General features: G+C 37.8%; 1 protein-coding gene across 2 annotated transcripts; it reads left to right on the top strand.

Annotated features, from left to right (window-relative positions):
* The first annotated feature begins 450 nt into the window (after positions 1–450).
* On the top strand, positions 451–22,024 carry map3k14a (mitogen-activated protein kinase kinase kinase 14a). Of its 2 annotated transcripts, none has more exons than XM_055191952.2 (16): positions 451–608; positions 10,386–10,618; positions 10,724–10,763; positions 10,873–11,062; positions 12,855–13,172; positions 14,155–14,289; positions 14,642–14,771; positions 14,860–14,988; positions 18,556–18,654; positions 18,738–18,895; positions 19,202–19,352; positions 19,435–19,797; positions 19,904–20,004; positions 20,861–20,999; positions 21,124–21,224; positions 21,309–22,024. In XM_055191952.2, exons 2-16 carry the CDS (start codon positions 10,396–10,398, stop codon positions 21,510–21,512), a joined length of 2,481 nt encoding a protein of 826 aa, XP_055047927.1. In that variant the 5' UTR covers positions 451–608; positions 10,386–10,395; the 3' UTR covers positions 21,513–22,024. The 2 variants fall into 2 exon arrangements, with proteins under 2 accessions (XP_055047927.1, XP_055047929.1); XM_055191954.2 differs by lacking the exon at positions 451–608 and adding an exon at positions 6,338–6,501.
* The last annotated feature ends 85 nt before the right edge of the window (positions 22,025–22,109 follow it).

The raw sequence follows: 22,109 nt of genomic DNA, 5'->3' as shown, positions 1-22,109 counted from the left end.
ACATTTGTATTATGATTAAAGTGCCAGAGTCACAATAGACAACATTTTTATATATACCCCCCCCCCCAAAAAAAACGTTTTTAAGTAACGTAAATGAGTCCTAATTTTCCTATACATAACATTTAAACATTCCACTGTATAAACTTAAAATATGACAGGGTTCTTCTGACACGCTTTTACAATTTTGTTTTTGTTTTTTTTCTGCTTAATGTTTTATTAACATTGTACAGTACAGTGTCGTGTTTCATAATGTAAATTTTTTTATATTTGACTGCACTGCGCTTTTGTTTTATTTTTGGAGCATTTTACCAAACTTAGTTGCATCAAATTTAATATGGCCAACAAACCACCTCAATATTGCTTTAGCGAAAACTTTACTTTCGATATGAATCTTAGTTGTGATGTCATATACTGTATTTCAAACCGTAATGTACTGCCTATCTAGAAAGCCTCGCGAACACGGATGCTCAAAAATGCTAATGCTGTCTATCTAGCCGGTTCACTAGGTTTTGAGGCACCGCCTTTATCTGCCTGTCTCAAGCGATCCGAGCCGCTCGACACTCTCCGTTACGAGACAATTCTCCGCCGTCTATTTTTTTACAATTACGGTAAGTCCCCTTAACTTTATTAAATTTCCCTTTTAGTGACCGACACAAATGTCCGTCTTTAATACTCACAACGGTTATATCCATTAAATTCGGAGTTAAAACTTGTACTTGACTTGTACGAAATGGCGGAATGGCGAGGGAGGAAGTTAAAACGCTTCTGGTTCTTTACAGTTTAAATGCGTTTTAAACGCTTCTCTTTGTGCAACCCCTAAAAGGACTTTTAAAGTATTTTATACAATTAACAATTTACTTTTAAAAATAGTACAAATGTCGCATAAAAATAAGATAAAAAATTATGCACATCCTTAACTTTTACATTTATTTATTTATTTTTAATTTTAACAACAAATTGTATATTTATTCCAGTAGTTGTCTATAATTTGTTTGTATGTGTGTGCACAAATTCACAGTAGCATTTATAATATATTTAATAAACATTTTATAAACATACAATGTGCATATCTACTGTCAATAATGTGATTAATGTCCATACATGTGCGCATATAGAAACTGTCTCAGAGCAAAAGACTTGTATCTCCTGGTAGCAGATGGACCCCTGACATAGTTTGCCCACTTTAGGCAGTATGCAGGGGTCAGTATGCAGTGGCCCGGTCAACAGGTTGTTCTGGGCTGATGTTGCAGGGCTCTAGTCTCTGTATGATCAGACTTTTGAGCAGGATTTACTCAGGACACAAGCATCCTGTTCATCTGTGGGGGCGTGGATGAGTCATTGCCTAATGTCTCAATGTGTGTGTGCTGGAGTCTGTTTTCCTTTAACTTCCAAATAGGAAAACTCGTCTCTTGTTTTTCATGCTTCAACCCATTTGCTCTTTCATGCGTTTTAGTTTTTTGAACGTCTAAAATGGAAAGATTGCACTTTTATTACAATATTCACCCGTCATGCTCACGCACACACACACACCCACCCAGATCCTCATATGAAGAGTAACAAACAGGCATTGATAATCACATCCAGGTTTTTTGAATAAGTTTACATGATTGAGTTTAAATTCTTAAAAAAGTGCTGTTTCGTTTTTGTGTTCCACAGCTGTTTGAATATTTTTGCATAATATTCTGAAAAGAATTAGGACATGTGCATTCTCTTTTCCTGCTTTTTTACATCTGGAAATCTTGGAAATGATTGCTCATGTTAGGATTGCACAATTATGAAAAAAATCATAATTGACCATTATTCACCTTTATATTGTATTATTGCAAATTAATAGACTTTACATTGAAGTCTTGACGTTTATTTGAAGCAGCTGCATTGTTAATTCTATTCAAAACTAAATAATATAATGTAAACAAATAATTCTGGGAGTTATGTTGTTAGTAAAAAATCCAAAACGAATGGCTAAAGTACACGTCAACTTGTCAATTTTAAAATCTTTGATTCACCACTGTGTTTGGTGCCCAAATATACTGCCGAAATGCACAGAAATAAGCACAAATGGACAGCTGTAATTGAGACTTTTGGCGATTTCACCCATAATTTTAATCCCGGTAAGTTTTTCGATTAACTGTGCAGCTCTAGCTAATGTGATTTATGTTGGATTTTTAATGATGATTTTTTATGTTTCTTGTTAGTTGGGAAATAAGTTGGTCTTTAAATATGTGTTTTTTTTTTAAGTTTGGTTTTACGCACCTGTCGGAATCTAATATCACACAGATTTACAGATGTCCAATTTTTGGCCTCGCAATAAACAAGAACACGACAACTTATGTTCAGTCTTTAACGAATTGTCAAGTCATGTGAAGTGGACAGTCCCCTTGGTTAAACTGTTTGTTTGTCGCACACTTCAGTGGTAAACTCTGTCATTATAGCTCTTAGAATGTGTTTTCCTTTCTGGCCCCTGGCCCGGGCCTCAATACCACACTGTTCCTGTTTAACTTGCCTGAAACATCCACACTTCCGTATGCCATGGCTCGCTGGATCCCCTGACAGCCATTGTGTATCTTCTTCCTCATCAGCCTCTGGCTTTGTGTTCTCACTTCTGCAAAAACCTTTCGACTGAAGAAAAAAATGGAGAACCTGCATGTTTACATTGATCTTGTTAATAATTACAGTTGTTTTCGGCATTGTGTTACAGCTAGTGCAGAAAAGTTAACGCCTGGTAACGAATTTTTGTCTGACCGTTACAAAGCAAACCACATAATTTCCCTGAACTCTCGGTTAGAAGTGACATTTTATGTGATTTGTAGCAGTCCAATTGTTAAAATCAAAAAAATAGATATGTTGGTATATGTTGTCCAGAGAGTGGAAAGAATAAGCATTGTGTCTTAAAGGTACAATTTGTAAGATATTTGCAGTAAATTATCCAAAAACCACAAGGCCAGTGTTATATATTTTGTCCAGCGAATTACTAATATCTCTAGTCTAATGTTTTTAACTACTAGTAAATTGCCTTTCTAAACAGTGACATGGGGCAGTGCAGTCACCTGTCAATGACAATAATATCCACGTTACCCTTTGTTACCGCCTTTACTGACGGTAAACCACATGACAACAGTGTCATGAACAAATGTGGAAGTATGCAGTATAGCGTCTGTCAGGCTACACGTTTGTTTATGGTAAGTTTGTTGATCTGAACACTTAATTCTGTGCCGTGTTAACAAAACATTCAAATTGGGCTAATAACATCTATGACTAACAATTTCGCTTTGAACATTACATGAAACCTTACATAATGAAATAAAACAATGTCTTTAAACATAACATTTATAAAACTTGATTACTTTACATCATCTGTTAACATGATTTCTCGTTTGCGTCTGATTGATGGCCATCATCGGTTGAGTTAAAGACAACAAATCCTACCCAGTCTCCTGAGGTTGCATATAAATAGCACGAAGTGTAAAACTCGTGCAATACATACGCCAAATTCCACTTTGGCGTGCATATGATACGCAAGTCCTTCCCATTCACTTAAACGGGGCATCATGTTTTGTCGTTTTATTTATTGGTTTCTCAATTTTTTTCTGTTTTTTAAACCATTTTCGCTTGGGTTTAGGGTTAGATTTTAGATTTGCTTAATAAGGTTATTTAATATACAGGTTTCTCAATGTTTCTGTCCATATTTAAGCCATGGTCGCTTGGAGTTGGGGTTAGAGTGGGTTAGGATGTCATTTTTATATAACAAAAAGTTGTTCTAACCCTAAACCCAAGCGAAAATGGTAAAAAATAGCAAAAAAATTGAGAAACCAATAAATAAAACGACAAAAAAAGATGCCCCGTTTAGGTGAATGGGAAGAACTTGCGTATCATATGCACGCCAAAGTGGAATTTGGCGTATCTATTGCACGAGTTTTACACTTTGTGCTATTTATACGCATTTTCAGGAGACTGGGCTCACAAATCCCATCATTCCACGCTGCTTCAGAACGTCATTAATCTACATCACTGTTATTGTTTTGATTCTGCGCCCTCTAGTGGCGGATTCTACAATTTGTATCTTTAAGTAAGTATAGATGGTTTCAGCAGTACCAACATAAACAAGTGTCCGATTAAACCGTCTATATCGTTCAGTGCGATCCAGTGATTCTTAAAGGTATGAGGTTGTACATTGTTATCATGCCTTTTTGCATACAATCTTATTTTTAGCTTCAAAACCATTTAGTGAAGCCGTTAAACCAGTTTTATAGAATGTTAAGCTGGCAAGGAATGTTAATGTTACGTAAACGGAAGTAAATAGTTTTTTGTTTTTTCTAAGGGCTGTGGATTTCCTGAACGACAGTGATGTGTTGTTTACACTGTATGTTAGGGCTGCACAATTAAATGAAAAACTAATTGGGATTACAATTACGGCTGAAACAATTACGTACATAATTGCCAAAAGCCTCAAATAAAGTTATCCATTTTTTTTGCTCATTTCATGTTTGGACACCAAATACTAGGTGTGTAAATCGGACAGATTTGTACGATTCGATACAAAATCGATTTTCTCCGCCAACGATGGGGGGTTTGCCAATACATCAAACACTTCTTGATGCGATTACGATTCAATCCGATTAATTTATCGGTATTTTTATATTACGTGCCTGGTTAAGCAGTTAGATTTTTTCCTTACAAATGCGACCAAAATATATAACATGAACATTTACTTAAACTCTTTGAAAATGGCACAATATCTTTCCCAATTGGAACATTTACAACAACAAACTAACAAAAATACACATTTTTAAATAAAGAAAAATGAATAATGATGGGCAAAATGTCACATAAAATCAAGCTTATGATGGCAACAGTCAAAGTCTTTTGCCAAAATGTGCAATAGTGACAATCACTGAGGTAGTATAATAAAAAAAAATAAAGCTGTTAAACTTAAGCATTTGATCTGTCGCACAACCGTCTCTTTTGAGAGATGTTTCTAAAAAAAAAAATCAACATGTTCATGAGAGAGGACACTGCGCTTTGCATGGACAATATCACCTGTAGTGCTAAACAAACACTCGTCTTTTGTTTCTTTCGCTGTGTTTTCGCTGCTACAACTGCTTTGTTGGTGCATCGCATTTACTTGCTGATGCTAGCAGATACAATAAACAAAAATGTGCGATAAGAAAACTTAAATCGATTTTTTTACGTGTGCACTGTAAAAAAATTCCGTAGAAATTACATTGTTATTGCAGCTGGGTTGCCAGTAATTTACCGTAGATTTACGTTTATGTTATTTACTGGCAAGAGTTTGTTCAAAGTTAAATACAATTTAAATATTAACAAGTCTTTATCTTTAAAGAATAAAACTATACAATAACAGCCTCATGCAAAGCATTCTGGGAACCAGAAATCATCATCAACCTTTTTCTGTTTTTTGCTTCAGATTTTGTTTACCATAATGTTTTGCTTGATGCTGTTTTTTTAGTTTTACTCTGTAAAGACAAAGACTGGTAAGTGTTTAATGTTCATTTAACTTTGAACGAAATGTTGCCAGTAAAAACATAAATTTAAATCTACGCTAAGTTACCGGCAACCCATTTCTACGGAATTTTTTTACAGTGTGGCATCGATGCATCTGATCATTTAATAAAATCGATGTATCGATCTATATGGATGTATTGCTACACCCCTACCAAATACAGTGGTAAATCGGAGATTATAAAATCGATAAGTTGATAAAACAAAGTTATAAAACACTTCAAAACTTCACTGTAAAGTCTATTAACTGTCAGCAATAACCGCAATATCAAGGTGAATACTCTGCATTTTTGTCATGATCGTGCAGCCCTACTGCATGTGAAACTGCTTTGCAATGTCACAATCAGAACATAGGTTTAAAAATGATAAATCATAGTTGATTCACTTTTTACATTTTTATTTAGCATGAAAGTGTTTATTTTTTGCATAATTAAAATGCATTGATCTTTGATCCTCAGCTACTCTAAAGCAAAGTTAAGAACTTGGCCATAGGAAAAAATTGACACTTTGTGATTGATTCTCACTTTTCCTGTGAGAGAGAACAAGGTTGTATTTTACAAGCCAGTATAAGTTTTATCAAGATGATAAATCAAATGGAAATTATAAACAGGATCTTATTAGACCATTGTACATGTTTTCTTTTATCCAAGAGTGCAGTTAAAAATACAAAGAGGCTTTTAGGCAGGTGAGGTTATTGAGCTGCCTGTAAGTGAAGGGGAGGAGGAGGAGGGGAGAGAGCAGGGAGGGGAAACTGAAATGGATTTCCCGTAAATCAGCCCTCTCCAATCAGAGCGCAGCAGTGCTCGACATGGCCGAGAGCCAGCGGGATCAATCGTCAGAGGTGCATACTGACTGAAGGAGAGGGAAAGCAGGAACCGGACACAGGCCAGTGTTAGTCCATAAGCATTTGGAGAAGGTCGCATACATTCTCTTCCTTTATGCATTTGAAGAATGCAAGCCTGTATATAAGACACTTACCTGGTATGTTATCTTCTTTCTCTTTCTCAGATAAGAAAGTGCTTTGAGATCACATTTGTGCTAGCTGCTAGATAACATTTAGCAATTGCTGTTGTTTAAATGAATGGAAACCTGAAACGTTGTTTTAGTCAGTATAAGACAGGCAGCATCTGCATTTCTCTCGTCTCGTGATGTCGGTTTCTCGCTTGCAGGCGCATGTGATCTTGCCGTGTGAAACGGGTCTCTGTTTGAAGTTTGAAGAAGTGCAGGTCATTTGGCTACGTGACTCTGTGGAGATTGCAACATTGTTCCATTACTCATGCATGAATTGTGTCTAAAGCAGAAAGATGATTTTTAATCTTCCCACAGTGCTGTGATTGCTCTCTGAAGTCATTTTCATGATGTAACAACCTTTTTAATAAGAGTCAAAATGGAGGAGTCGGCTCTTAGCTGCCAATAAACATTTGGCAGCGACTACGCGAATGACATCAGTTTTAGATGGAGGCCTGTTTTCTCTTAGTTTAGAGGTACTATGCACACTGAAGAGAGATGGCCGGAGAGAGAGAGTGAGAGAGAGAGAGACTGTGTTGTACAGATTAACTGGGGTCATGTGAAGGCTCACTGATGCAACATGCTGTAACTGTGTGAGTTTTTCCATGGGGAGAAGATCTTTTCATCTGGACAGAGGACTATAAGACTGTAGTACTTTAGTATTATGAAAACGTGTCAGTAGTAATTTATCTCAAAATAAAGCATGTTTTTTTTAAATAAAATAAAGGTGAGGAAGAATTTCACCACCATAAGTGCTACGGTAGCTGCAACAGGACAAACACGTCATGGTCTGAGACAACAAAACGTCCATTAAGCTGCCAGCAGCCATTTTGTCCATTAAAGGCGGGGTGCATGATTTAAAAAAAAATTGAAAAGGGAGTACCAAAACACACTTGTAGCCAATCAGCAGTAAGGGGCGTGTCTACGAACCAACATTGTTGCCTGGGTTTCGTATGTGTGGGGCTATCAAAAGAAGGTCCAGATTCTATTGGGGCAGGGGCGTGTTTGTTTAGGTGATTTCAAATATCAACATTGGCTTTCAGAGATCATGCACCCGCCTTTAAGCAGCCAGCAGCCATATCACCCTGTAGCCCAAGACTGGTTGCCCACTAAAAAAGCTAAGTAGGGTTGAGCCTGGTCAGTACTTGGATGGAAGACTTGGGAAAACCAGGTTGCTGCTGGTAAAGCTGTTAGTGAGACCAGCAGGGGGTGCTCACCCTGTGATCTGTGTGGGTCCTTACACCCCAGTATAGTAATGGGGACACTATACTGTCAAAAAGCACTGTCTTTCGGATGAGACGTTCAAGGTCCTGACTCTCTGTGGTCGTTAAAAATCCCAGGATGTTCATTGAAAAAGAGTAGGGGTGTGCCCTGGCATCCTGGGCAAACTTGCCCATTGGCCTACTAATCATCCCCTCATATAATAATTGGCAATATTTCTCTCCACTAATAAGCTGGTGTGTGGTGGGCATTCTGCCGAAATATGGCTGCCGTCGCACCATCCAAGTGGATGCTGCACATTGGTGGTGGTTGAGAAGATTCCCCCTTTTCATATGTAAAGCACTTTTAGTGCTGCAGAAAAGCGCTATATAAATGTAACTAATTATTATTATTGCCAATTTAGGGCTACTGTAGAAACATGATGGCACGAAATGATGACTTCCATGTAAAGGGCTTATTATAGTTATGTGTAGGTTCTATGGCGTAGCCGCAACAATGTGGGCTAAACAAAAGTCACTTCAGAGGAATTGTTAAGTTACAAGAAGAAGAACGATGTTTTTGGATGTAAAAGTATTTATTTCTCGACAAAAGTAAGAGATATGAGATAAAATGCCAAACGTATCATACAGAAATACGCATGTTCCGACATTTTGAATTATTTTCTTAAACTCGAGTCACTCATCCACGTCACGCTGCCCCTTCACTCCGATTGGCAGTCGCTTTGTTGCATCGCTCAGCATTTGCATAAAATAGACTTCTTGTATATTTTGGCCCCACCTTGCTCGGCGCAGAGGCGAGCTCGTCGCTTGTCGCTGGCAAACGGCCACTCCCATTGAAAATGAATGGTAGCCTGTCACTCTGTCTCTGTCTCTTGTAGCTATGTGACTGGGGGGTTAAGGTACATTCACATTATAAGCGACTTTGTCACTGTGTGTCGCTCGTCTCTTTCAAAGAGGTTGTTAGGAGGTGTGTCTAAATCTGGTTGACTTAAACAAATGAGTAACGTCCACTCCAGTCACTGACGAGAGATGGATGACATAAAATCCACTGCTTTGTTCTCATTGGTAGTCGCTCCAAAATGCGCTTATAATTTGCATAAAGTTAAACTTTTCTCAACTTTGCCCCGTGATTGGACACGCCTATCCGGTCCCCAGCGGTCACTGTCGTCGGATGCCCCCGAGCTTTCGTTGAAATCAATGAGATCGCTTCACTCTGCTACTGCTAGTCGCTGCTAATGTGAATGCATTTAAGGGGACCCATGGTGTATGTAGATAAAAACGGCTCATTCAAAGGTAATAAAGCAAATACAATTGTAAGGTTTTTATACAGTTATGTATATTAAATTGCATTTCCTTCTTAAAGTCACACATTGCACCTTTAAGTGCACTGCAAGTCACTACAAAAACAATGCTTCTGTATAGCTTAGTGGTAGAGCATTGTGTTAGCAGCACGAGAGGTCTTGGGTTCGAACCCAAGAAACACACATACTGATAATTTTTTTTGCTTATAAGCATCTGCAAAATGCGTAAATATAAAATGCAAATATTTTGGCATCTAGCTGGGGTCCTTCCCTATGACATTTTTACTCCCAACCATGTTACCATTACTAATCTGGTTAATTTAAAACTAACTACACGGTTCTTCTCAATATCTTGTCTACAGTTACTACTTATAAGTCTTGTTCCACTATTCTACTGTATGTACAGTATGAGCATTGCAATAGTGACGCTTACCTTACCAAGCAACATTAACAAACACATTACCATGTTTCCAAACAATGAGGAAGTATACGAAAAAATGCGAAACCACACCTTGTGAACCTTGCCTGTTTTGGATCAAATATTCATCAGGGACATGAAAAGGATCTTCTCGTTACGTCCACCTCCCACGGATACCTGCAGTGAATTAGTGAGAAATAGTCACACTGAGCTGACTCACTTTTGTAATTGATCAGAGATAACCAACGCTGATATAATGGTCTAAATTAGGTCTTTTTCATTTCTCGAATGAGTTCGGGGTTGTATTTACTGTAGCTTTAAACCAGGCGGGGGCTGTGTCCTGTCAAACAGTGTCAAAACAACACAACAGATGTGGTGTGAACCACATAAAGCCCGATCTCATCTTGATAAGCGATTGAAGCTGAAAGCTCATATCTCATCCTCAGCAGATCGTGGATTTTCCTGGCTCCTCCCACTCCACAGATTAACCTTTAGAAGAAGGAAATGTTGGTGTGGAGAATAGAGTCTTTGTGTTCACGCTAAACATTGCGGCCTCTGTCTGTCAGCAGGTACAAAGTTCAGGCGTGTGAGCGAATCGCTTTTAGGGGGAACAATAAATGAATTGGTATCATCTTGTCACATCTGAAACAAAATACCTACTCCTGCCAGTTAGCATAACCAGTGCCGGTTAGAGATGGCCAGGTGTGTGGTAACCTTGTCTGTGAAGCGGTTATGATCAGACTATGTGTGTGCGTGTGACACTGCAATCAGTTTAAAGAGGAACTGTATTAATATCACGTTAAAATAATTTCTTCTTCCCGCATTTCTACGCCAATACTTATTAATAGGCTGTAAACACTGAAGCTGTATGGTATGGATTAAAAATGCCTAACCACTGTTTCTTTGCCTTTTTTTTAGGAATACCAAGATGCAGCGAATTTGCAACTCCACCGTCCCATTTAGCCATATGGCCCAAAGCAATAGCAAAGATCTGAACTGTCTAAGATCCGGTTCAGCGTCCCACACAGAGAGCAAAAGAGGGGAAGTGGAGCAACTATCGACCTATCTGTTGAAAGCCATCAATCAGGGAACTGCGAATCATGAGTTAACACACGGGACAGAGAAACAGTCCATTATTGCTCAAGCAGAGTGTGAGTACTAACTTGGAAAGAAAGAGACAATGAAATGAACTTGGCTCACAGATCATTTCGCAAACAGTGCTTATAGTAAAAACTATGATTTTTCTCTCCATATAGGTGAGTCTCAGGATTCACAGGAGTTCTGTCCCAATGGCAGGTAAATCCCATGTGACTTTCATATGAACAACACACACTTTACTTAACATTTAACGCCATACAAGAGGATGCTCTTCTGCCCATTAATAATAAAACTCAATCTTTTTTAGCCTACCAAACAGCCTGCGTAGCATCTCCTCTTCATCCCTGCACAGCTCCGTCTCTCACAGTCGGCCCCGGAAGAAGCGACGTAAGAGACGGCGACGTGTGCAGGTAGAGAAAGACAACCATCAAAGAGCTGTTGCCAGCGAGTCAGTGCCAGAACAGGACAGTGGAGATTGCCATTCATCACTTGCTCATGTAAGTTATTACTACAATCATCAGATATACAGTAAGGGATGAAAAATTAAATCGCTCTCCTGATTTTGCCAAGTGGTTGATGTCCTCAGGGCAACATTATGTTGACCCTGGGACAACATTTCAATCAATCAATCAGATTTCAGAAATAAGTTTGTTTTAAGTTTAAGCTTACAATCTGGATTAGCTGTTTCTAGACCATTGTTTTTCAGTTATGATGTCCCTCTGATTTTAGGGTTTGGTTATGGTTAGGCTTGGGGTTTGGGGTGGGTTTAGGTTTTATTTAGAAAAATGTTGTCCTTGGGTCAACACAATATGTTGCCCTGAGGACATCAACCACTTGGCAAAATAAGTTCGAGCAAAATTAAATAGGTTGAATGTAATGAAGAATGGGATGCGTGTACATTAGCTCGGTTTTATCTTTAAGAAACTGCCGTGCTGTCTATAAGGGCAACATACTTTTAGGGCAACTTCTAAAATAAAAATCTAAAGTAACTTTTCTTTAAAGTGGACATTGCTAAGCCAATAAATACATCAACCATTCATTTAAATATTAGGGCTGGGCATACATAGATCAATCTAGATTAATCTCTAAATAAAAGTAATTTTTTGCATAACATATGAGTTTGTGCTGTGTGTAATTATTATGTATATATAAATACACATGCATTCATGTATGTATTTAAGAAACATTTACATGTGTATATACATTTATTTATATTTTTATAAATGTTATATTATATAAATAAAAACTATATATAAATAAAACATTTCTTAAATGTATATATATGTATGTGTTAAAATATACATAATGTTAACACACAGCTTAAACTCATATATTATGCAAAAAATTGCTTTTATTTTGTATGAGATTAATCTATGCCCAGCCCTATTAAATATGTATATTATATTTTTTTTAACCCTTGTGGGTTGTTCCAATTCAGTACTACATATAACTCAATGTACAAGCCAGAAATTAAGCTCTGTTTTTTGCACAGGCCTAATAAAGGGTTTATGGTGCCACATGGTGATCATAACCGTAAAAATAACAAATTTTACCTCTTCGCAAATGGATAAAACAACAACAATCAAAAATGCATGATTATATGGTGTCATGGCTTTGCAACCAAAAAATTTAGTTATTATGGAAGTCAATGGGGCAAAAACAGTAAATGAGGGAGAAAAAAATAAAAACTGATGCTGCACAAAAATTAAAAATGCATCAAAGCCAAGACTGTGAAAAAGGTTTTAAAAAATCCAGTCCACAATCACTTTTTATATTGAAAATCAGTCAATGTGTGTGTGTGTTTTCCCCCCACCACTCATGAACTTGGCAATTAAAGAGTTAAAATCATTGAAATGTCATTGAAAATCATTGAAATTTTGTAAACATTTTGTAGTTTTGATCAGTACAGATTTATGAAAAAAAATTGGAAAAAATATTAATCTGATACATTTTTACAGCAGTTTAATTTAGTGGCTTTTTTACACAGAACAAGTAAATTTGCTCACGGTATATTGTTGAGTTTTTGAAAAATTTCAAAGCATTTTCTCAAGATATATGTGTCAATATAAGATTTGTCAGCAAAAATCATTCCATTTGCTGAAACACAGAAAGTTGTGGCCAAATTAAGACATAAAAAGACAAAAATGGCCTCAACAACCCATAAGTGTTCATAAAGTATAATGTAAATGTCCTTTTATGTAATATATTAACAGATAGAAAAATAGATTTATTTTGTCTTTCTTTGTACATGCTTGACAAATGTGTTTTTGTTGAATCCTTTTGGTTCAGGTTCGAAATTCAGTTTGTACCAGTAGCAGTTCATACAGCAGCTGTGCCCTTAGCACAGAAAGGGTGTCTGTGCAGGAGACAGAAGCCCCATCATGGCCGGCCCAACAGACCTTCCCGAGACTGTCCTCCTGTCAGAGCTACACTCAGGAGAGCGAGACCGAATGTCCTCTGGCTGTTATGGCCCTCAGGGACTTTGTCACAACAGAAGATCCCTGCTTTGCCCACGGCTTTGTCAAAGATGTGATGAGAGAGTACAGAGAAAGAGAGGAGGACGAAAGAGAGGAGAGCGATAAAAATGAAGGGATTCTATTTAAAGAGGTGATATTTTTAAGTATAATAGGAAACCCACCATTTACAGACGTCCAAACACAGCCGAGACGTCAAAGCTGGTCGGTCTAACCATAGCTAAAACGAATAATCTAAACCAAACACCTTTATTGATTGATTGAATATTTTTGATTGATAATATTTTTATCTAAACAACACTAACTGCAAACACGATGGGTATGCGGCGAGCGGGATGTTGAATTTGACACATCGATGATCTCATACCGAAAGAGTTGTGCATGCTAACATACAAATTTACAAATGACTACACAGCCGTACAAGTGACATACGAGCTCCCAGTGCTCGACGACTGTAGAAAACAATAAAGATAAATAAGCATACTAATACAGAGAGAAAGAGTGAGAAACGCAAGCATACATGTACACAGACCAAAAGTTGACTCTTGTGGTCGTCAGTTTCCTGTTTTGATGCATTCGGCAGGGTTTTATGTGTACCTCACCAGCCTAGTTCTGCTTAGGGAGTTTCCTCACAAATACACAAAAGCAAACACTGAGAAACTTGAAGTCATGTGCATTTATCTGTCACATTTTGGGGTGACTCTCACCGAGACACGGCGCATGTCATATTTCGAGTCATATTTCACCTCAAAATCAGAAGATAAAAAGATATTCTGCATGAGTTTTTTCCTTTGCACCGTGCAACATATTCGTAATGAACCCCCACCCTCAATTCTCATTACTGTAATGTGAAAAACGGGCTCTCATTACTGTATTACAGTAATTAAATCATCGTGTTTTTGCATTTGCATACAGTAAAGAGAATATTTGCTATATGTTTTTGCTAAATCAAAATTAATTTCCTTTTTTACCAGAATATTTTTTAATGGATGCTGTGTGAGAGTTTTTAGATTAACGTTGTAGTACTAAATGTTAATGCATGCTTACAAGTGTACTAGTATATATTTAACCATGTAAATTATTATAGTTTTCTGATATCTCATATCCTTTTTTAGGGGCTACAACCAGTGAATTATGAGTACAGAGAGGGATGGGAGTATGAGCGCTGTGCTTTTCTAAAGCAGGGTTCATTTGGAGAGGTCTACAGCATCAAAGACAAAGGCACGGGGTTCATGTGTGCTGCCAAAAAGGTATGACTTAAAAATCCGTCCAAACAAAATTCTGTCATAATTTACTCACCGTCAAGTTGTTACAAACCTGTATACATTTTTTTTGTTCTGATGAACACAAATGAAGATATTTGTAATCAAGCAGGAAGTACCATTGACTTTCATAGTAGGAAAGAAAAATATGGTGCTCAAAAATATCTTCCATCAACAAAATAGATATTTATACAGATTTATAACAAGCTATGGGTGAGACACAACTTTCATTTTTGGGTGAACTATCCCTTTAAAGTCCACCCTACTCCCCAGAACTTTTAGTTGCCTTTGCTATGTTGACTTCTGTTATTTCTTTAAATGTGTATTTGAATAATTTCAGGTGCCATTGGTGAGTTTCAGCACTGAGGAGGTGGGCTCGTGGAGTGCCCTGCAGTCTCCTCGGGTGGTGGAACTCTTTGGAGTGGTGCGTGAAGGTCCGTCCATCATCCTGTTTATGGACCTCAAATCAGGTGAGAACTTATAAGCTCATTCATTTGAATGCAAAAACCCTCGGTATCCTGATTCATTGAGCTCAGAGATTTTCTTTTATATCTTCAGGTTCTATAGGGCAACTGGTAGATAAGCGAGGCCGTCTGCCAGAAGATTTATCTCTGCATTACCTGCAGCAGGTACTGGGGGCGCTAGATCACCTGCATAAAAGGCGCGTCCTTCACCTTGACATCAAAGGTAAGTCCAAAAAATAGACCTTATAGGGAAAACTTGATTGTACAGTTGGTATTCCTGAGGAGCTGAATCACGTTACATAAAGACCTCAGAAAGGGTGTGAGGTTTCTTTTTTTTTTTGTCTTTAATTCATTTATGTGGAAAGTTGACATCAGTGTCTCAGCTGTGAAGTGATGATCTGCCACAGTTCTTTGGAAACTTCCCATAGGAAATGAAAATCACAAATAAGGTTTCCTTCGTCTCGGTTGTTTTTATCAGACAAAGATTTTGAGACATTTTGTTATGTGTGCTGCCTCCCAAATTTCTAAAGGATAAAGATGTTAACAGATTGTGCTCAGAATTGACAAGAAGATTGCGATTAAAAGTGAAAGATTTCATTATATGCGTGTTTTTCATTTGATGTCAACAGATGTTGCATGTGTTTATATGTTCTCATAAAGATACACATGGGAAAGAAAAGCGAGAGAAAATAATGTAATGATTTGGTTCAGGATACTTAAAGGCACAATATGTAAGATTTCCACCACTAGAGGCCGCTATTTCACAATAACAATAAACAATAACAGGTGAGGCTTAAATGAGAAGGGAACGATGGAAGATGTTGTTTTGACCATCCAGGGACGTATTAAATTTATGCGTGGATGATATAATTATTCATTTTTTTACCTGTGCGTTTGATCACAATTTATTACGCCATCATTATGAATTAGCTGCAAGGCACAACAGCTGCGTGTTAGATACTGTATAACTGCCACGCCACCATTTGTCCACTCGTGTTGCCATAGTTTGTACAACCGGAAACTGAGGTTAGCATTGATATAAAGGCCCAATTTCAATTCTATTTTATACCCCTACGCCTACCCCCAACACATCCCCTTGCCCCTTAACACAGAGTGAAAAGGGTTAAAAATATTCCTCTAAGAAATGGGACACCACTACTTCACCTTCAAATGACATGATACGTCCTACGTAGCCCTGGAAGTCCAAAAGCAGCGCACCACCGTGTATTCACGTTCCGGTTTTCCGCGGGCTGTTCACAATCGCTGCAGTGGACTGGCAATCTGAAGCACCGGGAGTTTTCGCAAGACGCGATCAGATGGGGAACAGGGACGCGATTATGGTTCAGAAGGTTACATTTGTTCACATGGTGTTGCTGTAGTATTGTGCATTAGTAAAGCTGGATATGTTAGCACACGTTAGCGATTTTTTTTTGTGTTTTTATTTTTTAAACATGACCATAATTATATGAACACAAGATTGAATGCATCATAAAACAAATAATTATTTATTATTAAAAAGTTTATTAATGTGAAAAAAGACTTAAATTATTCTCGCATGAGCAGCCATGTTGGACCCCTTCGTTTGAAGTGGGGTCCTGAAAAATCCTAGTTTGAAGGGCTATTTGACCGTCCCCTACCCCTCCAACTAAGAGAATTGGGACATCCCTAGCCATTCTTGTGAATGTGCTAAACGGAGGGGTAGGGGAAAGTGTAGGGGTAAGGGGTAGAAATGGAAATGGGCCTAATCCACTTAAAGGGTGACATTTATAAGGGAGAAAAGGCACATTATTTAAAATAGGAAATTATCTGTATTTACAAATCCTTGGGAATGTTTGGGATAATGCAAGTATAAATATAAAATATATCACAATGTGCAAGTGGATATTTTATTACAAAAATCTGTCATATTCTGGCTTTTAAAGAGTTTTTAGTCCATATAAACCAAAGTTGTGGCAAAACTCTTTACAATTTTTGTTTAATAAATAAATGTAAGAAATTTTGGAGTTCTCAATATTTTTTTTTTTATTGAAGATCTTGGCAAATCTGAGCACAGTTTGAGACAGTGAGATCTTTTTAAAAACCCTAAATGAGACATAATATTACACAAAGGTTTCATTTTTAGATGAAGCACGAACCTCGTAGCTGTGAATTAAGATCTCATATGTGGTGAGATCTTGTGACTGAATTAATAATCTATAAAATGTCCTAGGCCATAAAAGACCAACATCTGAGCAAAATTTTTCTCTGGGTTGGTTGATTTTAAAGTTTAAACAGAGAAAACACGAACATATGACGTATGTTGGGCCAGATGCTCACATAAACAACTTGGAGAATTGCATTATTTTCAGATGTGAAATTTAAATCGATTCATATGTTGTGTTTTGCGGCTGGATTTGGTATTTCTGAGGAATAGGGGAAGGCAAACAGCACCTGTGATGAGACAAATGATGAGATTGTGTGTGTGTGAGAGAGAGAAAGGAGATCAGAATACATTGTGTGCACCCAGGGCTGGGAATTTCCCACAGCGTGACTCATGAGTTACAGATGAGGGGGGAGGGAAGAGCGAAAGAGGAGAGAGAGAAAAAGAGAAACACCAGCAGTGTGAAGTCTTGTGCCAACTGACCACATATAATGCAGAAACACATAAGTTTATACGAACAACATTGTTTCTATTTTACATATAGACTGATACGGAAGAATTAAGCAAATATTTAAACTCAAAGTGCAGCGCCATCTGGTGTCCAAATATTTTAGTCTTAAACTTGATTTCTTAAGGCCACTAGTGATTTACTGTTTAGAAACCGAAAGTCTCTCACACTCCAATTTTAACTATTCCTGGAAGCACTTATCACCCCTGCTAAAGCAAAGACTTATGGGAAGAGATGTGCACACAAACAGGCAGACAGTCTGTGAAATGCGTGAAAATAATCTCACGCAATTAGAGCTAATAGTCAACATGAAATCAAACATGAATCGAGTCTGGTCTCTTAATACACGTTATTCTGCACTATTTTTCAGTATTGTATCATTCAAATTTTGTGGCTCATGAATAATGCTTTCGTAAAATAGCAAGTAATGATTGATTTGAAAAACTAGGCGTTTTCATTGAAAACCATTAGTCTTTTCAAAAGTTACAAGATGGAAAAATTAGACCATTTAAATATAATGTTTCCGTCAAAAATAATTTAAATTATGACTGAAACACTTTGTTGTAAATGCTTTTTTATGTTTTTAAAGGTGACACAAGACTTTTTTAAGATAATGTAAAATAAATCTTTGGTGTCCCCAGAGCACATATGTGAAGTTTTAGCTCAACATACCATATAGATAATTTATTATAGTATGTTAAAATTGCCACTTTGTAGGTGTGTGCAGAAATGTGCTGTTTTGGGTGTGTCCTTTAAAATGCAAATGAGCTGATGAAATTCAAACACTGATCACAATGATGGTGGTTTGTTGCAATTAAAACCCAATTGTGCCTTTCTCTGCACTAATTGGCAGTGCTGTGGTTGGATAGTGCAGATATTATAATAAGAGGTCCTTATGACATCATAAGGGGAGCCAAATTTCAACGACCTATTTTTTTACATGCTTGCAGAGAATGGTTTACCAAAACTAAATTACTGGGTTGATCTTATTTACATTTCCTAGGTTGATACAAGCACTGGGGACTCAATTATAGCACAACATTTCATGATATGTCCCCTTTAAAAATAAGTGTATTGGATAAAGTGAGTAGTGGCTGGTAAAACATTCTCACCTTGTGTTTTCCTTTTTTGTCATTTTTCAGCGGATAATGTTTTGCTGTCTGAAGATGGGAAAGATGCATTCCTATGTGATTTCGGCCAATCAGAAAGGATGGACAAACAAGGACGAAGTTTTTGTCAGGGTAAGTTAAGTGTTGACATTGTATTCTCAAACGCATATTTCAATTAAATTTTGGACATAGCTTATGTACGTGTTTGTGTTTAGACCTAAAAGGCACAGAGACTCACATGGCACCTGAAGTGGTGATGAATGAACCCCGTTCTTCAAAAGCAGACATTTGGAGTAGCTGCTGTATGCTCCTGCACATGCTCAATGGCTGTCATCCATGGACCCGCTACTATTCTCGTCCACTTTTTCTCAAAGTAAGTCATGATTGGACAGGCCATTTAAAGTGATAACAATTCTGTCATCAATTACTCAAGTTGTTTCAAAACTGTATACATTTTTTCTGGAAGATATTTTGAAGAATGTTTGTAACCAAACAGATCACTTACATACTATTATTTTCCTATTATGGAAGTGAAGGGTGACCCTCATCTGCTTTGTTACAAACATTAAATGAAGACAGAATTTTCATTTTTTGGAAAATTCTCCCTTTAAGTAAATAAGCAGATAACACTTGTGATTTGTTCACTAAAAAGTGTACACGTTTTCTTGTATGGTCACAGATAGCAGAAGAACCTCCACCACTGAGAGAAATCCCACATGACTGCAGCTCCCATACCGCTGATGTTATAAAAGCAGGACTGCAGAAAGATCCGAACCAACGAGCTTCCGCCAAAGACCTCATCATAAAAACTGCTAAGGCACTTAAAGAAGGTACCAATAAAAACTCATTATCTGTGTGCTTATATATTATGAATAAACATGAAATATAATACAATCATCTTTTTTTTTACAGTTGGAGGACTTCGCAGCCCAGCAAGAGGGGGAACCTATCAGAAACCACTGGGCAAGCCAGAAAAACCTGACCCCACTCATTTGACCACACCCACCACATCCCAATATTCCACTTCCTCTCATAGCTCCAAGCTGCAGTGGATGAGCTCAGAGCAGAAGAGGAGAGATGGCACCGAGCAACATGAAGAGAAACCAGATGAGGTAAAACGGTGGGAACAGATGGAGGAGAGAACAGATGATGACCACTCTCCTCCACAGTCACTGATCCACATTCAACCTACATCACCCGAGCCACAGATAATCAATAAGACTGAGCCAGAACCCCCAGGACCCACTAAGCAAGAGCTATGGAGACTTGAGAGAGGTTAGCTACCATCTGACCATAAGAAAGTCTTACTAGCCTATGAACATCAGGCATTTAGTACAAAATACAACACTATGTAACTTGTTTACTCTTTTACTGTATCTAGATTTCTACCTGAGCAGCCTATCAGAGCCTGAGTTACAAGAGCAGCTGCTGTCATGTCTGAGTAGCGACTGCCTGTTCACTTCAGAATACTGGGACAAAAAGGTAAACAAACCCTTGCATCATGTTAAAGGAACACTCCACATTTTCCAGCTCCCCTAGAGTTAAAGGAATAGTCTACTCATTTTCAATATTAAAATATGTTATTACCTTAACTAAGAATTGTTGATGCATCCCTCTATCATCTGTGTGCCTGCACGTAAGCGCTGGAGCGCTGCAACGCTTCGATAGCATTTAGCTTAGCCCCATTCATTCAATGGTACCATTTAGAGATAAAGTTAGAAGTGACCAAACACATCAACGTTTTTCCTATTTAAGACGAGTAGTTATACGAGCAAGTTTGGTGGTACAAAATAAAACGTAGCGCTTTTCTAAGCGGATTTAAAAGAGGAACTATATTTTATGGCGTAATAGCACTTTTGGGAGTACTTCAACTCGCCTGAAAAGTCCGCTCCCCTTCTCCCTCTCATAATGGGAGAGGGAGGGTGTTACTGCGCCAAGTCGAAATACTCCCAAAAGTGCTATTACGCCATAAAATATAGTTCCTCTTTTAAATCCGCTTAGAAAAGCGCTATGTTTTATTTTGTACCACCAAACTTGCTCGTATAACTACTCGTCTTAAATTGGAAAAACATGTATGTGTTTGGTCACTTCTAACTTTATCTCTAAATGGTACCATTGAATGAATGGGGCTAAGCTAAATGCTATCGAAGCGTCGCAGCGCGCTCCAGCGCTTACGTGACTCTTCTGTAATTACATTGTGTACTAAGACCGACAGAAAATTAAAAGTTGCGATTTTCTAGGCAGATATGGCTAGGAACTATACTCTCATTCTGGCATAAACCCCTTGCCTGTTTGATTTGCATTGACTAAACTTTTTTTGCCATTTTATTTACTGCAGGATTCAGGACGCTGGTCAGTCGGCCCTGGCGATGACCTGAGCTCGGGTGTATTTTCTTACACCAGCCAACAAGATGGCCAAAGCTTCAGCAGGGACTGGATAGCCCAGAAAAATCAACCTCCTCCCCGTTGCTTTGAGGGTATGTAAACCAGTCCTGATTAAAATAATGTAAACCATCAAAAAAGCATTAGGCATAATGCAGTTCACGCACTTTAGGTGAGACATATCTGTACCGTACTAATGTCTCTTCTTTGTCTCTACAGGGGTAGATGTTTACATCAGGGACTTTGATGGGAAATGCTTTCATATTCGTGAGACTCCAAAAGTGAAAGTAGGGCACATTGCAAGAGGAATTAGTGATCAGGTAAAGTGTGTGCATAGTTATACATATTATATATATTTCAGTTGTAGTCTTTTTGGCAACTATATAATTTTCTCTCTCATGCAGATCTCAGAGCAAGTGTTCAGTCTGCAAGCAGAGGATGGTCGCTCTGTATCCTATGACGAAGAAGTAACAGAAAAACGCCTTTTCTTGCGATGTGTCTCGGCTCCTAACTGCTGTACCCCCGCCCCAAAATGCAAACACGCCCATTGCTGCAAAAGGCCATGGAGCTGGAGGATCAGAGACGGGGTCCTTGAGACTAGTGTCTGACTTGTCCGATCATAGATCAGCTTTTGAGCTAGCAAAAGTCTTTAAAAAGATACAAATTCGATTTGGTTTTAAAACACAAAATCTGCTTCTGTTACTTTATCTTTTGCCATTCATGTTTGTCCATCTATTGTTACATTATTGGTTTACATCTGAAGTTGTTTAAATTACCGGTACAATTTAGGTTCTATACCTAACATCATGAGCCTTCATAAAACATTTAGTTATACATAGCAAAAAAAATGATATAAAGGCTTTTCTTGAATCAAGAATTTGCCATTGCTAAAATTCAGGCCTAACAAGTAGTCCACCCTATAACAAGGACCAAACACTGTTACTTACCAGTTCTCCTCTTCTGACACTGCCTTAACCCAAAGCACATGAATGATATCATAATGCCAGTATGGTCTGCCTCTATAGATTTATACCCAGGTGTCTGAAATTCATGTCTGTTTTTCTAATGTTTTATCTGTTTTTTTAAGATTCTTGTGATGTTTAATAAAAGCAAACCTTGAGCAGTCGTCTCATTTATCTGCTTTTGCAGAGATTTTCAGAATGTATTTTGTAATCAGATAAAATCACATTGAAAACTATGGGAGT

The sequence above is a fragment of the Misgurnus anguillicaudatus genome, chromosome 19, assembly GCF_027580225.2.
Source record: "Misgurnus anguillicaudatus chromosome 19, ASM2758022v2, whole genome shotgun sequence".
NCBI classification, from domain to species: domain Eukaryota; kingdom Metazoa; phylum Chordata; class Actinopteri; order Cypriniformes; family Cobitidae; genus Misgurnus; species Misgurnus anguillicaudatus.
Note: the sequence above shows the minus strand (reverse complement) of the source record. Positions and strands in the feature narration are given on the sequence as shown.